Here is a 22,514-nt window from a genome sequence, read left to right on the forward strand (position 1 = left end):
TGACAGAGAGAGTGACAAGAACAATTCCATTCCTAGAAATGAAATCTAAGCATGATAATAAATGTTAACGTTGCTACAAAGAGCCTCTTTCAATTAATTTTGTGGGACAAATGGAACATCTTTTATACCTTTAGATATCTCAAGGTCTACATAGATTTTCTACACACACAAAAATCAATACAGCAGTTGCAGACTTCAGTGGAACTAAATTTAACATTTTAAAGAGTTATGAAACAGGCTGCCAATTTTCTTGAAAGATTTATCCAGTGGATTTAAAATGCTTACTTTAGATAAAAGCATTTTGTACTTTTACAACTAAGTCTTGCCTACTTTTTTAAAGCAGAATTTCTATAAATAATTTTTAGATCAAGGCAGAAATTTCTCCCATACTAGACCAAGGATACATAAATATATCAATAGGCAGCCTAGTATCAATTTGTACTAAGTCATGGAATCATAGAATCATAAAATAGTAGAGTTTGAAGGGGCCTATAAGGCCATCGAGTCCAACCCCCTTGGGTCAAAGGCTCTAAGGCTGGCTTACCTCACAGGAATTGCATGAGAATAAAATGATACAACCTTATGTATGAAATCGTAAGCAATCTGGAAAGGGGGAGGTTAAAACAGTGAGAAACAGCCAACAGATGTATAGGTTAGAGAGCCCCCCCACCCCACGATGTCAATAAAATTAAGTGTGGTCATTAAGAAGCCACTACCTTGTGAACGTAAAGCTCTCCTGGCTTTGTAGTTTCAATGTTTCCCCCTGCTTCAGCAGCTAAATCCACAACAACTGAACCTTCCTTCATCAGTTCAATCATATCTTTTCGAAAGAGAATTGGAGCTTTTTTACCTGGAAAGAAAAGGAAGAAATTTCAAGGTCATAAGTATCAATCACACCACATAGGAATAAACAGTGTTAACATTTTCCTCTAATGGAAGACCTTTTTTAAAAAACAAAAAATGTATTTGTTGAAAAAACACTAAACATTCTACCGTATTTCTTCGATTGTAAGACGCCATCAATTGTAAGACACACATTAATTTCAGTACCATCAACAGAAAAAAAAACCTAAGACACACCTGCGATTCTAAGACGCACCCCATTTTTAGAGATGTTTATATGGGGGGGAAAGTGTGTCTTAGAATCGAAGAAATAGGGTATTTCAGTTGTTTGCATGCATTTTCACACACTAATCTTATTCTTTTCAATAGCTGGCCAGTTTGCTCACAGATTCAGTTGGGGTAAACACTCTGAGACAGGTGGAAGCCCATACCTATTCATCTCTTCCCCCAAGACCATAGCAAGGCATCATAGAAGGCAAAGTCGGGGTGCTTCCAGATGAGGCTTTTATCATGCAATCTCCTGGGTTGCACATAATGCTAACCCATGGTTTGTTGCCCTACTCAGGGTTGCTATTACGTGAAAACCCTCACTAAGGTTTAACTATGGGTTGTTAATCACAAACAAACCTAGAAGAGAACCTATAGCTTGTTGCTGGGTTGTGAACTCTGGATTGTTCATAGTTAACAACCCATAGTTCAACAACCCATACTGCATTTTTTCACAGTAGCGACTCCCCCCAGCTGAAAGCAGCCAGCAGGAGCAAGAAGCGGCAGGCCCTCTTGATGGGGAGAGTGGCGCAATTTGCCATTCTTTCCAGATTCCTCTGCCTGGTGCACCTGCATTAGGCCACTTCATGGCTGGATTGGCCCTGCACAAAACAACATTTGGTAAGACTGAAAAGGTTTCCTTCAAGTTTCTAATAGGTTTTATGTTAAGAGGAAGAGCAAGTCAGGCTGATCGTTGCCTTCAAAGGGTCAAATGCTGTTTAGTCATAGATACAATTTTGTGCTAAACAAAGTAGCAGCACTGAAAAAGGCAAGTACTTCAAACACTATGAATTAAGAAGGTATACATGTACTACACAAATCACGTTTTTAAGAACGACATCTGCCCTGATAAAGCCAACAAGATTTCTTAGTAACCCCATGCCTGGCATGGAGAAAGGAGAGAGGGAGAGAGAGAGAGAGAGAGAGAGAGAGAGAGAGAGAGAGAGAGAGAGAGATTTTGTCCCACTCCCATGATACTAGAGCTCAGGGTCACCCAATGAAACTGATTGGCAGTAAATTAAGGCCTAACAACAGAAACAGCTTTTCATAGATCACCCCTGGCTTCTGATGGTTTTAAAGTGGGATTAGACAAATTCAGAGAGATGAGGTCTGTGAATGGCTACTAGACATAGTAGCTGAATGGAAGCTCCAGATTCAAATCAAGTAAGTCACCCAATACCACTTGCTGGGGAGCCACAGCAGCAGAGGGCAAATGTCTTCATTCCCCAATTGTGGCTTCTCAGAGATTTCTAGTTGGTCTAGATGGAGCTCCGGTCTGATCCTACGTTCTTAAATCAGTAAACTCTTGGCCTTCTGTCCACGTCCTTCAGAGTGCGTTGGTCCAAAGATTACAAAGCTACTCAGGTCAACACAGTCTAGAGCAGGGCTGGGGAACCTGTTGCACTCCAGATGTTGTTAGACTCCAATTTCCATCATTCCCAACCAGCTGGCCAATGGTGAAGGATTAAGGTAACAGTCATTCATCAATATCTGGTGATATGTTTCACACTCCTGTTCTAGAACAAAAGGCATGTCTTCCACTCCTGGAGACCAGGAATACCTTTTCACTACACCAGGGTGAAGCCTCCAGATGATTGCTGGAGGAGAAACTATGGCATTCCAGGTGATCTATGCCTCCCGCCCTGCCCCAGAGGAGTGCATACCAGGAATGAGCGCTGTTGTGATGATAATGTCGACATCTTGGCATTGTTTGGCAAAGAGTTTCATTTCGGCTTCAATGAACTCTTTGGACATCTCTTTTGCGTAACCTCCCTGGCCTTCACCAGATTCTTTTAGGTCGACCTCCAAAGGCTCAGCACCTAGCGATTTGAATTGTTCCAATGCTGCAGCCCTGTAATGTGGAAAGAAACAGAAGCTATTAAGTATTAGGGAAAAAGAAGAACAGTACAGCAAATGCTCAATCCCGGAAAGATTTTGTATATGGGCCTTCAGAATAAGACAAAATAAGCTTTATGGCAGCTTAAGTCTCACCAAAGCAGAGGCCTGAGATAGATTCAAGGTGACCCATCTGTGCAGTGATAAGCTTATCATGAGTGAATTTCCTTCAACAAAGGGAAAAAATGCCTTGCAGTCATTTGGTAAGTTAATCACAGAAGGAGACTGTACAGCATAGAATCTTTAGGCAGCCAGACTCTTAGGAGAAAGCTGTTAATTGCCATGTGACAAACCAAGGCTGTGCTTCAACATTGCATTGGGTACTTTTCCATTTTCACATGAAGTCTCTTCAGATTCCACTCCCACCCCCCACCCTCCCGGATTCAGTAAACACCCAGAGGGGAGGCATACCAATGGGTCTATCCCTTAGGTGAATCCTGCCACCCCCATGGCTACACATTTCACCCAAAGTGTGAAAATGGCCTCTACACCTTACACCTAGGAACCCTGCATGATGACAGCTCCTGAGAGATGGCATGGGATGGCACTTGTTGAGGCCCCTTCCACGTGGTCATCTTAATACATGGTTGTTGGGGGAGTGGGATCAGGGAACTAGGGTACGTGCAGACATTAGGAAGAGGGGTAGCAGGCATAGAGAATACACAGAGGGCCTCACACTCCCAAATGTAGCAAAGGTTTTAATCGACACCAGGGCCACAATGGACGATGGCAGATCCCAATGACTGCAGGTCATGCAACAACGACCTTAAAGTTCTCTTAGGCATTGTCATCTCCATAAGCCAACTGAGTACCATGCATAAAATTATGCAGAACAGCGGAGTGTCCCACAAAGTATAGTGTACAAATTACAAAAATGGCACTTGAATCTTTTGTGAAGTCTCTGGGCCAGGGCCGCTGTCAAAGCTAGGCATGGTTTGCACCTACCAAGGGTCCACACCACTAGCAGGGACCCATTAAGAGAACCCCTGGACTTGTGCCTCCTCTTCACCATTCCAACCTGCTCGTTCACCTGCCTCTTGATCTGTCCCAGACAATGGTGGAGGAAGAGCCACTGCCTCTATGCCTAAGAACCTAAGAAGTGCCCTGCTGGATCAGACCAAGGGTCCATCTAGTCCAGCACTCTGTTCACACAGTGGCCCACCAGCTGTTAACCAGGGACCAACAAAGCAGGACATGGTGCAACAGCACCCTTCCACCCATGTTCCCCAGCAACTGGTGCATTGTCAAGCAAGCAAGTGGTAGCAAAGTTGAGAGAAAGGATGATGAGCAACAGGGGCTCTCAAAACCCTGGAAATGGCACTGCCTTGAGTGCAATCCAGAGAAATTCAGGGCAGCATTACGCTGAATTATATCCTACTGATGCTCAAGAGAGCAGAGACTTGGTGTAGTACAGTGGAGCTCAGCCATGGAGCTCACTTTGGGCTAGTCGCCAATTCTCAGACCAGCCACAGAGTTGTTCCGAGAATAAAATGGAGACAGACCTGTCTATGCTGCCCTGAGCTCCTTGGAAGATGTGAGAGACAAATATGAAATCTTAACATGGCTAGCAATCGTTTAAGATGAAGGTACCTGGTATCAAAGCCACGAACTACGGCTCCCATTGACTTAGCTGCTCCTGCAGATGCTAATCCAGCAACTCCTCCTCCAATGATCAGAACCTGTGTCCGCACAATGAATTACCATTACATCAGGCACCAACTGAAATCAGTTTAGCCGATTCACACAAAATATTAGATGGCTTTCTGAGGCAGCCTAATTTGAACAAGCTGGCTAGTTTCAAGTGGAGTCAAACTGTGCTCCATATGCATGAAACCCCATACCAAGGAAGGAGCTAGCAAATCAAGGGCATGATATTCCACTCAGAAAGGTTGGAAGAAGATACGGTGCTTTCCCAGTACTTTCAGATCCTTGCTGAACACAACAAGCTATTAGAAGAAGTAATTTTGAGTTTTCCCAAATTGGAAGCTGGAGAAGGGACTTATGAAAAGGGAACAGTGTCCACGATTTCCAAAATATTATTTATTTATTCATTCATTCATTCATTTCTACATCATCCTGTAGCCGGAGCTCTCTGGGCATGTTACAAAATAATTGTATGTATTCTTTGAGCACTTCTTCAGTCCCAGGCTTACAATCTCTACTGCAAATTAAAAAACAACAACAGTTCACTTATAATGATGCTCTCTGAAAAGGTCAGACTTCCCATGTACTGCACTGAGAATACAAAAGGCAGGACAGATGGCGTTAATCTTAGCTCTATTGAGAGCTTGTCGTTATGTAGTCAAAACAGCAGCACCCATGCACATGAGGGAGGTATAAGCATACTTGAGAGAACCCCAAAGTTTGCAGAAGTTCAAAAATATATTTAGAGAAGAACCCTAAGAAGGCAGAACTCCCAAAATAGCCCACTGAGGTCTCAGTGTGATAACTGTTATGGGAAGGAGTAATGATTTTAGCCTGGCTAAAATCTGAACAGCACTACTCCAAACCTCAGTTTTCTTTCCCTTTTAAGTCAAGTTTCTTGTTCTTATGGCTGTAACAAGTGTGCACACAAAGTTTGGTGAAACATCTGAAGCCAAAATGGGGTTCAGTGGGATTTCTCATGATCAAGAAGGTAACACTTTTCCCGCTTGTGCCCAGCAGAAGATGGATAAATTACGTGAACTATGGAAAATATATGCAGGATACTTAAGTTGCAGAACGTAGACCAGTAAATTCATCTTCTCTTGGCACAGAATTCTGGTTTCATTAGTACATATTGACTCAGCTTGCAAGTGATTACTATATTGCTCTTGGAGATCTATATTTACTCTTCCTCCAAGAGCAGGATGTAGTGCAACATTTTGCACTTTTATAGAGGCACTTAAAAACAAAGTATCTGCACACTACACCACATGAGCACATGACTTCTCCTTTAAAATATACTGCAGTATGGGCTCAATCCTTTCCCACTTTTAGAGGGGGAAGGGGTGAATCATACACACGCTGTCCACGCTTGTTGAATTATCCATATAATTTGTACTCCAGTATTTGCACACAAATACACAGTGTTGCTACAATAGTACCAGCCTCACAAGCCATTAACAAAACCGGAGTCTCTAAAAACAAGTCAATTTAAACTAAAATTCTAGGCACTGACACAATTTAGCCTGTAGTCTAGATAAAAATCACAGCATTTCTTTAACCATAATTGCAGTTCATAACACACGTTATTAATATGCAGGAGTGATAAGGAACATACAAAAGCTTTGTTTTTCCAGGAACAGCAAGCAAAATTTTATATTAACGTCTACGAGTTGAATACCTTAAGGTTTAGTTTGAAAAATGCCACTTAATAAACCACTCTGCATCCCAAGAAATACCTCACATCAAAAGGAACTGCATTTGACTGGCTGAGATATGCTAAAAAGTCTGTAAGAACATAAGAAGAGCCATGCTGGATCAGACCGAGGGTCCATCTAGTCCAGCACTCTGTTCACACAGTGGCCAAGCAGCTGTTGACCAGGGACCCATAAAGCAGATGATGCAACGGCACCCTTCCACCCACGTTCTCCAGCAACCGGTGTATACAGGCTTACTGCCTCAGATACTGGAGATAGCACTTAGCCATCAGAACTAGTAGCCATTGATAGCCTCCTCCTCTAGGAATTTATCTAACCCCCTTTTAAAGCCATCCAAATTGGTGGCCATCACTACATCCTGTGGTAGTGCATTCCATAGTTTAACAATGTGCTTTGTGAAGAAGTCCTCCCTTTTATCTGTCCTGAATCTCCCACCAATCAACTTCATGGGATGAGCCCGGGTTCTAGTATTATGGGAGAGGGAGCAAAATGTCTCCCTATCCACATTCTCCACACCATGTATAATTTTGTACGCCTCTATCACTGCGCTAAAAACAAAAATCCCAACTAGCAGTTATTATCATTAACATATAGAGCCATGAACAATTATTATCAATGGATGGCTGTTCCTGCCAATTTATTACTTGCATATGTTTCTTCCTTCACATACCTTAGCTGGAGGGACTTTGCCAGCCGCTGTGATTTGACCTGTGAAAAATCGACCAAAATGATTGGCTGCCAGCACAACTGCCTTGTACCTGTCAGAAGTAACAAGAGAGAACAGGAAGTTATCAGTATTGGTCCCATTCCTTATATTTCTCCAAAGGTAGGTAGTAGTTTACAGTAGTATCTACTAGGCAGATACGGTGTCCGCACGTAGCCTGTGATCCCTGTGCTAGTAAATCTACCACCTAGGACCCTACCATAGCAGCACTTGTGGATGGTTTAAATAAACCTGGCATACTGAACTAATCACAGTCAATGAGCACTGGTAATCCAAAGCAACTTTGGATATTATGCCAATTAGGGAAGTGGGTGAACAAGTGGAGAAAAACAGGAAGCACATCACAGTACCTGAACATCTCCATCCTGCCCAAACCACTTTTTTCCCATTGTCCCTTCCCCTATGTTCTCAGTGTCAGACTGCTTCAGTCCCTTTGGGCATTAAACCTTTGGGTTAAGTTTGCAAGAGCTCAAGATCTCCCTATTACAAGCAAATATTACTGTGCCCATCCATAGTGTCCCCCACTCTCTGGTCTTCCCAGTTTCAGTTTCTCTGAACACACACACACACACACACACACTCCCTGCAAATTACTTTCAGAACTATCATAAACCCAACTCTCACTACTGGGAAAAAAAACCCTACTGGTTTCAAATTCCCACACATCCCTTGAACTCAGTTAGACAATGCTTCTCAAATTTCCCCCCCAAATTGGATAGCTTGCATCTTGACTACATCTCTACAACCCAAGAACAGGGCATAACTATGATAATTAGCTTATCAAAACAAAACACTCAAAACAAACATGCAAACTTTCAGAGGATATGAATCCCACTCAATACCCAACTGCCCATGGTTGCAATAGTACAGATGGTTACAAACTATTATGTTTCCATACCCAGCTATGTTGGCCATGGAGCTAAGAGCATCATATCCCTGAGCAATGGTAACGCGTGGGACCTGGTCCATAGCCAAGACAGTAGTTTTTCTTTCAGCCAGTTTGTTCAAGAGGTCTGGGTTTTGAGCCGGATAGATAAAACTGATCAGGGTACCAGATGACTTAAACAGATCTGCTTCATGTACACCGAGAGCAGGATTAAACATAGGGGCTCTTACCTGGAGAGGGGGGGAAATCATAAATTACACAATCCAAGCAATGAATAAGCTCAAAAGAAAATAAATCTGTGCTTTAATTGTAGTATTTGTTCTTAATCGGTTTAATGTTGTATTTTAAGTCTTGTATTAGTTTTGTGGAGAGAAAAAACAACAACCCAGAACCAGCATTATGGCTGGCTATACGAAATTAATAATTAAAATTCTACTTCACATTTTTATAGTGATCTAGAGAGCTCAAAGTGTTGCTCATAAATTATCTCCGTAATCCTAATGATCACCATATAAAGTAGATCAGTTTTATTCCAATAGTGCAGAGAGGAGGCTGATGTTTAAGGCCAAACTAAGCAAGATGTCATTCAAGCCAATACTAATTGCATGAATGGCTTTTAAAAAGTAAGTACCAAGTGCAGGAACCTAATTTGGAACAAGACCCTAAAGGCAGGTGAGGCCTTCATCCCTTCACTGTGGTCTTAATTAGATCAGGGCCCCCACACCTATTTCCATCGAGGGAGAAAGCACCATTCACACCAAAGGAAGCTTTTCTTTAAATGCCAGTATCAGGACCGCAGCAGAAGCCACCCCTTACTTCCCACTAGAATTCTGATCCAAATCAGAGCCCCTCCACATTCTCACAAGTGAATCTCCTCATCTAGCTTCACCCTGGAAGAACAGGAATTGACCCAAGTCTACCTGCACACCTAGTTTGCATGTAACAGCAAATTGTGGGTAAGTTATCCCACAATTAACCCATTGTTTGTTTAACCCATGTTTAAGTTATAGTGTCCAGGTGCGGACATCATGTAGAAACCCCTGATCAGCCCAATCAAGAGTTGAATAGTTTAAAAGGCTGGGGCACATGCCCAGCACTCACCACAGCAAATTGTGGGTTAATTACCCCACAATTTGCTGCTTCTACATATGAGCAACCTCACTGAGTTAATGACAGTAATCAGTAAAATACTATATGATATCTCAATAAACCTCAAATAATCCTATCATGGTAACTAGTATTATTATCTTCATATTATTATCGGCATGGGCTGAGGCTGGGAGAGAATGATTTGCTTAAGGCCAATAAGAAATTCATGTGTGATGCAGGGCTGGACTGGGATAACCTCTCAGCCAGCTCATGCAATTTCACCACTGCAACACCACTGGATGATGCCTCTGCTGTTCACGAAATTTAACATCTGATGCATTACAGGAAGGGCCAGAGCCCAGTGGAAATGAACATAAGAAGTCCCATGATAGATCAGACCGAGGGTCCATCTAGTCCAGCACTCTGTTCACACAGTGGCCAACCAGCTGTCAGCCATGGACCAACAAAGCAGGACATGGTACAACAGCACAATCTCACCCATGTTCCCCAGCAACTGGGGTATATAGGCCTACTGCCTCAGATACTGGACGTAGCACGTAACTATCTGGGCTAGTAGCCATTGATAGTCTTCTCCTCCAGGAATTTATCCAACCCCATTTTAAAGCCATCCAAGTTGGTGGCCATCACTACATCTTGTGGTAGTGAATTCCATAGTCTGACTATGCGCTGTGTGACGAAAGACTTCCTTTTTATTTGTCCTGAATCTCCCACCAGTCATCTTCATGGGATGACCCCAGGTTCTAATATTATGGGAGAAGAAAAATGTCTCCCTATCCACATTCTCCACACCATGCATTATTTTGTAAACCTCTATCATGTCTCCCCTCAACCTCTTTTTTTTCCAAGCTAAACAATCCCAGCTGTTGCATACAAAAGGTCCTAAACCCTTGCATTTAGTAATGCAGTTATCATACTTTTAAACCACTCAATAGTCCACATTCTCCGGGTGGTGCATAATACATTAAGAACATAAAATGCAAACGATAAAACAATGAATAGAGACACCATGTAATAATAATTTTAAAAAACCCAAGATAAACCCAGCAGCAAAGAGTAAAAAAACACACACTTAGGCACATAAAATGAAAGTAAAACCTGCAATAAGTAAAGTAGGGTGATGTGAAAGCTCTAAAAACAGTTCTTAAAACAGCAATTCAAGATAGGGCTGGGAGAGAATCCTGTCTGAAACCCTGGAGAGCTGCTGCCAGTCAGAATAGATGGTACTATTCTGTATCAGTATAACGAAACTTTCTATGTGTTCATATGTAGCCGCTAAAGATTCAGACTACGGAAGCCAAGCCTTAGCACACTGGTATCACTCGAAGAACAACTGTCAAATAAAAGGACGGACTTTGGTTGATTGATAGCATGCCTTGTGATACTATTTTGTACCACAACAAACACAGGTTTGCTCTGTTTGCTCACACATTTTGTAATAAATCCAAAGAAACCCCACTATTAACACTTATGGTATTACGCATGTTTTTTGTTTGTTTTTCCTTGCAAGATGGTTGCAAGAAATGTGGGAAGCAGAAAGTGATTGGATTTTGCGATTATGTGGCTCATACTGACAATATAACCAGAAGACTAAAACATAAATATTCAAACAAAAGCTTAAAGAAGGACAGATCTCATCCACAGCCCATCTGCTGAATATGTTTAGAGAGTTAGGATAGGCCCACGGGCTGCAGTTGCCCAACGGATGTAGCTAGTTGAATGGAAATTCTGCATTCAATGCAGATGACCGATGCAAAGAGCCACTTTATATATTGCAATCCCTGTAATATGTAGCAGCTGTACACCAAACCAGTTTCAAGTGGTCTTCTTGCAGCAACTGCTGTGTTTAGAGAGGCTCTTTGTTATTCCAAAGCATGCAAATTACTAAGTGGCCATGACTCCCTTGGATCTTCTGTATATATCAGCAGCCCTGATGCAAGTTCTATTGGTGCAACTGACTTACTGGTATTCCCCTGCTGTTTGGTCATGCAAGCAAATAGTCAAATCTGTGTACGTGCTGTACAGCAGTGGTCTTCCACCTTCCTATTCTCAGGGAAACCTTTCCATGCCAATTTGTCTGTTGTCAACTCCCATACGTAGCACCGCTGAATCCAGGAATGCTCACTAATCTCACTTGGCAAGGGACCCTTGGTGGAACATGTTGCACCCACTGCTGCCTGTACTAACCGTACACCCAACTCTGTCCTGCAGATATTTATTTATTTATTACATTTATATCCCGCCTTTTTCCTCCAAGGAACCCAAGGTGGTGTACATAATCCTCCTCCTCTCCATGTTATCCTCACAACAAAAACCCTGTGGGGTAGGTTGGGCTGAGAGTCTGTGACTGGCCCAAAGTCACCCAGTGGGTTTTCATGGCCGAGTGAGGACTAGAACCCAGATCTCTCGACTCCCAGTCCAACACTCTAGCCACTACACCACACTGGCTCTTACACTGTAAGGGAAGTTTTGCAATGTGGACCAAACTGCCCATCAAGGCAGCTCACCCGCAGTACTATTACTGAACTTGGCATCAAGGATTCCTGATAAAATTCCAAGAAACGACAGCATTCTCTAGAAGACAACTCAGGATTAAGAGTAGTTTGGTGAGTCATAAAATACTGGAAGCTTCTACTTGGGAAAAGTAGATTGCATGTGCAGGTACAAACTCAACAGCTGTGAATTTGCTGCAGTATTGCTGCACCCTACGAGGCAATCAAAGCCAAACTCAGTATCCATTTCCATGCACAACACCATTATTCCCCAACTTACAAACACTCAAAACAACAGTACGTTCATATGATAGGGTAAAAGCAATAATTACTTTGACCACTAAATCAGAAGCCAAAACTTCCTTCGTTCCTTGGATCTGTGCCCCTGCCTCTCTATAATGGTCATCAGAGAATTTGGAAGCGTCTCCTGCGCTCGATTCCACAACAACATTGAAACCCTGTTTCACCAATGCTTGAACTCCAGCGGGTGACAAGGCAACTCTTTTCTCATTCTGAAAAACCTCTTTGGGAACGCCCACCGTCAGTTGTTTATATGGAATACCTATATAACATAGAGAAACAAAGAGCAATTAGTTTATCAGTTAAACAATCTTAACAAAACAATGAGCTCCTATGGAAGGTGTCTTTCGCATGTACAATAGACCTTCTTTCCATTGAAAGTCGTCATTTTAGCAAAGTGCTAGCGTCTGCTTTTGCAAGCATTTGGATATTTCCCATCTCAAACAAGGCAGATTCCAGAGGTAGACGATGCCATGCATAATCATCTTTCACAAAATGCCTCACTGTTCTCCTTACGGCCATCTGCATAGCAGCTTGGGTACAAAGGTTTTTACAGTTTTATTTGTTATTTTTACAACAACTCTTGGAGTTGGCTCTTCTCACTTTATAGATGAAAGAATTACCTGAGTCCAATTAATGAACCTTTAGCTGAATTGGGCCAGATCTACACTTTGAGTCAAATCATTACAATAACACTATGAAAGCGGTATATGGAATGTATAACATGGCCCAACAATTATCAGTGCACTTCAATACCACTATAAGGCAGTAGTGTAGATCTAGCCCTAGACTTAAAGCATGAGGTGAGGTTCGACATGCCCCCTGATCACATTGGCTTTTTATTGCAGAATAGTTTCTCCAGAGATCACAATTCCTCCAAAACATGGTGACAGCCATTCCTGATCCCCCCACATCCTAACAACCCTGGATCATCAATAGCATAAATCAGCCTTCCCCAGCTTGTTGCCCTACCAATATTTTTGAACTATAATTCCAAACTTTCCAGACCATTGGCCATGCTACTGGGGCTGATAGGAGTTGAAGTCTACAACATCTGGAGGGCAGCAGGTTGGAGAAGACTGCTATAACGGTTCTCCCTTCCACACATTTCCCCATGAAGATACAAGGCAAGTGGGAGTATAGAGGCATAGAGTTTAACAGGTATAGAGCTGATCAACTTTCTCCCATTACCCACATTGTAGCAATGGCTTGGAAACTATAAAAACAGGGTAAGCATGCTTTGAACACAACAGGTGGGCTACGTGGCCAAACCAAAAATTCATGGTAAGCATGGTAAGGAGCTTAGACTGGGTTCAGACAACACAATAACCCAGAGTCATTTAAATAGTTGATGGTTGGTTATTTAACCCAATGTGGGTTATTGTGTTGTGTGTGTGGGGGGGTTAACCAATGGTTGGTTATTTCGCCGAAATAACCAACACAAATAACCAACACTGGCTATTTGAACCACCATGGATTATCGTGTTGTGTGGAGGATATGTTGGTTATTTCTTCAGTCACTGTTGGTTATTTCGTTAGCCACAGAGTCATAAGGCAAGAGCGATCAAAGAGGTGGCTGCTGCTCTAGTCGAGCCAGCAGAATAGATTTTCAGCAGCAATGACTGATGGGATATTAAGCAGGAGAACAGAAGGGGGCCAACTCAACTCTGATCCTAATCCACACCATGGTTGATTATCATCATGTTGTGTGGGGAGTATCCCCTAGATAAACAACTGTTGAGTTGATTATTACCCCGCTATTGACTATTATGTTATCGAGTACAGAAATTCACAGGTGTGGATCAACACCCACCTTTGTTGCATTGTTGACCAAACACTCAGCTCTGCTCTGCCTTCCCTTGAAGAATGGGGTGCAGAACCTGAAGGCCAAGTTCAGCCCTCTGGGGCTCTGAATTCAACACTCTGGATTTCCCCAAAGGCACCTGCCGCCTTCCTATTGCTCCATCCCCTTTCCTTTCACCACCAATTGTTAGGTAGTTTCCTGGCTTTTGTGCAGTTTTCCCCCATTCTAAAAAGTTGGAATGCCTCTCCTAAGGCTTGGTTATCGGCAGTAAGAGCTTTAAGCTAAGATGTTCTGGCATTTTGGCCCTCCCCACTTATGCCTTTGGCCCCACCCAGCACTGTAGAATCATAGAATCATAGAACAGCAGAGTTGGAAGGGGCCTACAAGGCCATCGAGTCCAACCCCCTGCTCAATGCACGAATCCACCCTAAAGCATCCCTGACAGATGGTTGTCCTCTTGAAGGCCTCTAGTGTGGGAGAGCCCACAACCTCCCTAGGTAACTGATTCCACTGTCGTACTGCTCTAACAGTCAGGAAGTTTTTCCTGATGTCCAGACAGAATCTGGCTTCCTTTAACTTGAGCCCATTATTCTGTGTCCTGCACTCTGGGAGGATCGAGAAGAGGTCCTGGCCCTCCTCTGTGTGACAACCTTTTAAGTATTTGAAAAGTGCTATCATGTCTCCTCTCAATCTTCTCTTCTCCAGGCTAAACATGCCCAGTTGTTTCAGTCTCTCTTCATAGGGCTTTGTTTCCAGACCCCTGATCATCCTGGTTGCCCTCCTCTGTAACATGAGCTTCTCCCAAAATGAATTCACCCCTCGAGCAGGAAGAGATTCTGCACACCTGTTGTGGAAGAAGGGCCCCCATACACACTGCCTGTCATACAATGACTGAAGACAGGCAAGAAGCTTCATTGAAAAGGCAAGCATACAGCTCTTCTAATGACTTTGTCTCCCTCACCCCACACAAAACCAGCTATTAATTCTGGGCCCGGTAAGCACAAACAGCAGTGGGAACATTGGCTGTGGAACATAGGAAGCTGCCTTATACTGAAACAGACCATTGGTCCATCAAGCCCAGTATTGTCAACACTGGCTGGCAGCAATGGCTCTCCAGGGGTGGTATTCCTTTCTTCACCCTACTTGGAGAATACAGGGATCAAACTTGGGACCTTCTGCATAGCTCTCACACAGAGCTATGGCCTCTGCCAAATGAATAAACATTGGCTGTTGCAACCTGCAAGATGAGCACTGTCCCGGGGCATCACCTGTCCACAGAGCACAATCCCTACCATGCATTCTCTCTGGTGAATCAAATGTCACTCCATGTCCAAAGAAGCAAGGAAGCACCCCCACCCACACCCACCCCGGAATCTCTATCTATTCACATGCAAAATAAAACCTCTCCACTTCTGGTTAGCAAAGCCAAACGGCACATTTGTCAGCACACTGTGAATACGCACTAAATTGCTGGAGAAGTGCATATTAATTATGTATGCATTACTATATTTGAACAAAGAAGAAAATACACCTGGTCATGCAATGTAAAATTTCTCACCTTCAGTCCAGTATTAAAGCTGCAGTCTTAGGCACACCCGCTTGAGAGAGAGTTAGGCCTGGCATTCTTACATTTGCTTATCTGGGAAGAAGTCCCATGGAACTCAATAAAATTCACTTCTCAGGAAACATGTTTTGGATTGCACTGTACAGATTTAAGGTTGGCTACGTTTTGTTCACTGGGCTTCGTCCAGCAACATCCCTGAAAGCATTACGCCTTATAGCGATTGTAGTACAGGAGTGTTCCAGACAGATCACCCACTTCAAAACACACTATTAAGTGACAACATTTATTTACAAATGTGACTAACATACTTTTTTATCATATTCTCTACCACCATATTCAGTTTCAGCTCATGCATGACATCCAAAATTAAAAGCAGATTCAGTACTGCTGATAAAGTAATTAAACCCATTCAGCGTTTTAGTAATACCTGATACAACATGCTGCCAAACTACTCTGTTCAACTTATGTATATCTTATCTTTCCTTCCCCTGACACTGCAAGCCAAGAGACAAAGTGAGCCTATTTCTCAGAAGAGCCAGACAAAGAGTCCTGCCCTTTCCATAGCAGTAGCCTGGAGAGTCAACATCTTTCCCCACCTGCCCCATCATGCACACACCCAATCTCATTTACAGGCAAATAACTCTTCTAGCGTTAAGAGGCAAATTAAGAGATACTGCAATTCTCCAGCCTCAACAGTCATGTATTTCAGGCTTGATGTTTTATAAAGCATATCGTATTATGGGAAAAATGTAACATTCTTGTCTTTGCAGGAATGACAGAAGAATTGCTGCCATTAAATACGGGCAGAGAAGGTAAATCAGTTTCCTAGGAATTTCAAACAGTAAAAGTTCTTTTTAAATTTTTTTTAATAAAGGTAAATCCTCCCAAGGCGATGTGCAACAAAATTTAAAACTACAGAGTTGCATCCAATGTTAATCTGACTTAGAGTAGACCCTTTGAAATGAATGGGACAAGTTAGACTAATATTGGATACAACCCATAAAAATAAAGCAATGCTAAAAACAATGATAAAGTCAAAATTAACAAATAAAATCAGATAGAACCATATGCACAACAGCCCCAGTGAAGTCCTAACTCAATTATTAGCCTAAGTAAATAACCAGGTCTTCAGGGCCCACCTGAAGGCCTGTAATGAGGGGGCCTGGCCCATCATTATGTTTCACTTAAATCTCACAAGTTAAGAAGAAAATCGACAGAAAATGGTGCACTGGAAACTTCCTGGACTCCTCAGTGACTTTTCACAAGGGAAAAAAAACATTTGTATTAGTTATCAACAGTGCAATCAAAACATGTTTATTCAGAAGTAAATCTCATTGAGTTCAACAGGCTTACTCCATAGTCACTAAGAAGAAGAGCAACAGTTCCAGAACGCTACAAAAAATGCAACATCTCCCAACTGTTATAATTAACAATATAAAATGTGTAATTCATTATACAAAAGGTGAAAACGTTGTTGCAAAAGTACAAAGTCCATATGCAAAGACCGTCTTATTGAAACGGGCACCCCACCATATGCTCATCTGTGCATTGTCGGATTTGTACATCTTTGACTGAATCTCCATTGTGCATTTTCAATAATTAGTTCTGTTTCTTTTTATTTCTCTTTCTTTGTATATGCTCTTTGCAGTTCTGCATAAATGCACACCACCTTTTGCCCAATAAATTGCGCATTTTATTTTGTTAATTATAACAGTTGGGGGATGCTGCATTTTGTGTGTGTGTATATGAGTGCAGCTTACTCCCTAGTATGTATGATTAGAATTGCAGCCTTAGATGTTTAGAAAAAGGGCTGTTACAAACACTACTCACTACTGCTAAGATGGAGAAATGAAACAGCAAACTTGTACCAAGAAATCAACTTACTATACTAACAGCTTCAGAAGAAGCTGCTCACCTTTTTTCAGAGTTCTGCAGAAAGACAAGGAGATAACCTGATGGAGTGAGGTGAAATGAAGACAAGAGGATACAATGAATAGCATAGAGAAAGTAGATCAAGACATTTCTATTCACCTTGTCACATATACACAGACATACCTACAGCACCCATGCCTACAAAACCTACAACACTCATGCCCATAAACCCAAGTCTACCAGTGAAATTCAAAGACTACATCTATACACAAATCTACACCTGCAAGTATAAAATGATGCACGTTGGGGCAAAAACTCCCAACTTCAAGTATAACCTGGTGGGATCGGAGCTTGCAGCGACTGACGAAGAAAGAAATCATGGGGTTATGGTGGACAGCTCGATGAAAATGTCAACTCAGCATGCAGCTGCTATAAAAAAGGCAAATTCTATGTTAGACATCACTAGGAAATGAATTGAGAATAAAACTGCCAATATCGTACCGCCCTTATACAAATCCATGGTGCAACTACACTTAGAAAACCATGAAAACTTCTGGTCACCACAGGTAAAAGTAATATTGTAGCGCTGGAAAAAGTGCAGAAACGCACAACGAAAATGATCAAGGGGCTGAAGCAACTCCCCTATAAGAGAAGGTTGCAACAGCTGGGATTGTTTATCTTGGGAAAAAGGAGGCTCGGGGAGACGTGATAAAAGTGTACAAAATTATGCATGGTGTGGAGAAAGTGGATAGGGAAACATTTTCCTCCCTCTCTCATAATACTAGAACCCAGGGTTATCACTGGAAGTTAATTGGCGGGAGATTCAGGATAGATCAAAGTAAGTATCTATTCACACAAGCATATAGTACGGAATTTGCTACAAGGCGTAGCAATGGCCACCCGTAGAAAGGGCTTGGACAAATTCATGGAGAAGGCTACAAATGGCTACTAGTCCTGGTAGCTCTATGCTACCAGCAATATCAGAGGGCAGTATGCCTATGTACACCAGTTTCTGGGGAATGTGGGTGAGAGGATACTGTCGCACTCGTGTCCTGCTTGTGCATTCTCAGTCGACACCTGGTTGGCCACTGTGAGAACAGAATCCTGGATTAGATGGACCCTTGGTGTGACCCAGCAGGGCCCTTCTTAAGATCTTAAAGCAGTATTCAATTCTTTTTATTACAGTCAACAGACCAATAAAACATATGAAAACATTTAAAATACATGGAATTAAAACAGATAAAAACACATATTTAAAATACATGAAATTAAAACGGAGTGTGATTACATGAGCCTCCTTAAAGTTCTGTGCTAGAAGCAAAGGAAAATCCTGCCACCCTAACTGATCTGGTAAGGATTGCGTGATTAAGAAATTTAGCAACTTGTTCAGTGGTATGCTTATCTTGATCCTGTAAAAGGACCGACATAAGGGTCACGGACGATCGTCCAGGTAAACGTTGCGTGAAAGGATGGATAAGGGCTTTTCTTGCTTCCTGAAAGAAGCTGCAGTTGAATAGTACATGGGAGATAGATTCCACCTCCTTGTTGTTACAGGGGCAGCATCTATCTGATAGTGGGACTTCCCCAAATCTGCCCTCCATTACCCTAGAAGGCATAGCATTGAGCCTTGCTAGGGAAAATGCCCGCCTATATTTGGGTATAGATAACCAGCTTAAATACAGAGGTACACTATTTTGGTCGTGATCCCGTAGCCCCAAGGCATACAGGGAACATGGGCCCCGTGCAGCTTGCTGTAGTTCCTGAGTATCAATATCCAGGAGTCTCTGCTTAATTATCCTTTTGGCGCTACCCAGGTCCAGGGATAACAGGTGGTCTTGGGATAGCCCTATGGTGGTAAGTTTTAGCTGAACTGCTTTCACCCATGGAGATTTATAAGAGTCCGTCCAGATCATGGAGGTGAGCGAATTAGGGACAGGACTTAAATTGCAACGCAGCCAGAAATAGTGTGTATGTATCCACCCTAAACATTTTAGGGTACTCAACCCAACTTCCAGATTTAAGACTGCACTAGCAACACATCTTGGGACTCCAAATATTAGCCTTAGAAAGGAAGATTGGACACCTTCCAGTGAGTTCTTATAAAGAGGAAGCCATATCGGGGCACCAAATAGAAATTGGGACACCACCTTTGCTTTATAGACCTGAGTGGCGGGTGGAATGTATTTGCCACGACACAGGCTCTGAACACCAGACCTCCCGTCTGCCACCACTTATTATGGGGCAACACAGGCTCTGAACACCAGACCCGGCCGAGGCTACTCCCTGCTCAAGCCAAGCACCACCACTTGATACGCCTGAGGCAAGGGATAAAGCCCACCTTCCTCCAAACTATGTGGAGAAAGGGGTTTAAAATGGAGAATGGATTTTAATATTTAGAATAATGCGCTGTGAGTTATATCGGCTTAGGTGAATGATTGTCAGAGTGGGTGCTGAATGTGTAAACTTAAGATGATAAACGCCAAACAGACACGTGGGATTTTTGTGGTAGTTTTAAAACAAACAATCAAAATTTATTTTTAAAAGTTCATAAGCTTTGTTTCAAATAACAACATTTAAAAACCTTTTTGAAACCTTCCATACAATCCTGTCACTCTCACATTCGCGCTTTCCTTTTTCTCACACAATCACTCTTGAACTTTCTTTATTATCAGTATTGATTAATATACTTCCACTACGTGCACACCACACTCTAAAGACACCACTCACTACACTGACTCTCAAATTTCCCAGAACTTAAGTACCATAAATACAGAGAGCACTACAGACTCTAAGAGTACCTAACAAGTCTCCCTGAAAAGCTTTCCTGAAAAGAACAAGAACAAGAACTCTCAATCCCCTCAGTCATTCCCTTATATATATCACTCCTCCCCTCTCCCAAGACATTCTAACTCCGCCCACTCAGGCCAACATTCTAAAAACCAGACTTACAAACTGCAGACATATATTTGGAATTTACTTGTGGGGTGTAACGCCACAGTATTGCCCACCCCTGGAGAAAAAAAAACGAGAAAGTGCCCCAATTAGGTTCTCTGCCCTAGCTTTAGCATATTTATTATGAGTGATCCATTTTAGTGTTTCATTAAACCAAAGGCCTAGATATTTGTACGAGTTGGCCTGGTTGATTTTTACCCCCCCCCCTCCATTGACCAGGGAAAGGTAACCTTCCTCCTAGGAAAAACCAGAACATTAGACTTCTGATAATTAATTGAAAGGCTGTTGTTTTGGCAAAAGGCCGCAAAGCTGTTCATTAGACGCTTTAGACCCAGACGGGTTTGCGATATAAGTACCGCATCGTCTGCATAGAGTAGAATTGAAACCTTTGTTAAGCCTATCTTTGGTGGATGAGATTGTATCGGTACAAGAACAGCTGGAAGATCGGCTAAATATAAATTAAAAAGAGTGGGAGCTAGTACGCATCCCTGTCTGACCCCACGCAAGGAGCCAATCTCTTTAGTAAAATGGCCAAGATTGCTATAGCGGACCTGGGCTGTTGTTCTAGAATAGAGTGATTGGATCAGGAAAAGGAGTCTCGGCTCAATCTCAAATGACTTCAATTTGTTCCAAAGAAAATCACGGGAGATTGAGTCGAAGGCAGATCTTAGATCAATAAATGCAGTGAAGAGTTTGCCTCCCCTTGGTGTCGTGTATTTGTGGACCGGATGTAATAGCACTAGGCAATGGTCCAAGGTGGAGCATCCGGGCTTAAATCCTATCTGTTCTTTCCCAAGAATATCATTAGTCTCGATTCAATCCTTCAGCCTACCATTTAGGAAACTCGCGTAGAGCTTCCCAACTATGGATAGAAGGCTGATAAGTCGATAATTAGAAGGGTCATCTCTCGGGCCCTTCTTATGGATTGGGATGATATCTTCACATATCACATGATAAATGCAGCACTGGTCGGAGACCTGTTACAGCATTTGCCTCCACAATTGGGGATGAAGAAATGTCTGAATCAATCATAAGCTCCCACTTATGCTGGCTGGCGAAAAGTAACCTGCTGGCTTCTCCGAAGACCACAGTATTTATCACATCTGTATTGCTCCCTCTAATGAACTCATAGCAGTGTGCAAGTAATTCTTTAAATTTTATCTTGCTTAAGTTAGACCAGCAGGCAATAAGACCGGCCTAATGTCATTCAGATACCTTCATAACTTAGCTGGTTTTCTGTTCTCTCCTGTTTTACTCTTTTATTGGCTGATGCTGTGTTTTGTACCCTAGAAAAGTGAGCAATAATTTGTATAAATAAATAAATGACTGAACAGGGTTCTAAGTCAACACTGTACCCACTATGGACCTGTTCAGACAACACTTCAGGCTCTGTGGTTAGCGAAATTGTAGTTCTCCGGGGTTAGCACTAACCACAAACCATGCTGTCGCACACAACACTTTAAGCTATGGTTAAGGTCTGACTGTGCTTAATGAGTGAGCAGGGTTTAACAAAACACATCGCACAAGACACCTTAAACCCTGCTGCTTAACCAAAAGCCTTAACCGGCAGGATTTAAGGTTTCTTCTGAACAGGCCCATTATCACATTAAGCAGCTGTGACAACAGGGAAGTGGTAGCGCAGGCAGGAAGAGAGCCACAAAGGGCAACAGGTGCAGATGGCAATCAGACCCTGGGCAGGACAACAGGGTCAAGCAAATTCCAAGAACTATTGCAGCCAACACGCATCTTGACTGCTATGTAGAAAGTGTCCCGCTGCTTTCTTCTGACATGCAAGACAAATGGTGGTGTTAACAGCAAGAGACAAGGTCCATGCACCCTCTCATGAAGAGGCTAACACCAGATAAATCACCCTAAGGGCATTGGTAGACGAGGGGGTTGAGGGGGATGATCTTGCGATTTTATAATCATGAGATTGTCCCCCTCAGACCACATGCGGCGTGCAATGTCCCAGGAGGAAGAGGACATCGCGGCCGCCATTTTTTTTAAAGATGCAAGAACTGGAGTGCAATGGCCAGTCTTTTTTTTTTTTTAAAAAAAAAAAGCCCCGACCCTGCTCCCCCACCACCCCCGATGGGCACAGAGCGCTTGCAGAGCTCCGTGCCCCGTGCCCTCATGGTTACTAGTGAGGAGCCGGGACAAAACCGCAACAGCAGGCCATACATCCCACAGTCTCAGGATCATCCCGAGACCGCGGGGAAAATCAGAATTAAAGGGTAGGGCAATATCCCGGGGCAAGGGAGGGATCACCCCTCCCTGTTCCCGGGATGCCCCGTGCATCATGTGGATGCACAGGGATGATCCCAGCGTGATCCCCAGGATATCGCCCAGTCTAGACATGCCCTAAGTCAGCCTTCCCATGGTGCACTTCAGACCTGTTGGACAATTCCCATAATTCCCAGGCAGCACAGTGTCTGTCCTATCAAT

The 22,514-nt window shown here is 42.8% G+C and overlaps 1 protein-coding gene across 9 annotated transcripts in view; it reads right to left on the bottom strand.

The window, feature by feature from the left end:
• Positions 1-22,514, bottom strand: part of NNT (nicotinamide nucleotide transhydrogenase) — a 68,505-nt gene that overhangs the window by 37,234 nt on the left and 8,757 nt on the right. For 8 of the 9 annotated variants that reach the window (XM_063128096.1, XM_063128093.1, XM_063128091.1 and 5 more), the window contains exons 3-8: positions 11,910-12,139; positions 7,991-8,208; positions 7,039-7,126; positions 4,597-4,685; positions 2,775-2,962; positions 717-850 (exon numbers count right to left, since the gene is read on the bottom strand). In XM_063128096.1, the coding sequence (XP_062984166.1) occupies positions 717-850; positions 2,775-2,962; positions 4,597-4,685; positions 7,039-7,126; positions 7,991-8,208; positions 11,910-12,139 (947 nt within the window). Of the gene's footprint in view, positions 1-716; positions 851-2,774; positions 2,963-4,596; positions 4,686-7,038; positions 7,127-7,990; positions 8,209-11,909; positions 12,140-17,160; positions 17,198-22,514 lie in introns of all 9 variants that reach the window. The other variant, XM_063128099.1, reaches the window with a different exon arrangement.

Source organism: Elgaria multicarinata, chromosome 6 (genome assembly GCF_023053635.1).
Source record: "Elgaria multicarinata webbii isolate HBS135686 ecotype San Diego chromosome 6, rElgMul1.1.pri, whole genome shotgun sequence".
Classification (NCBI taxonomy): domain Eukaryota; kingdom Metazoa; phylum Chordata; class Lepidosauria; order Squamata; family Anguidae; genus Elgaria; species Elgaria multicarinata.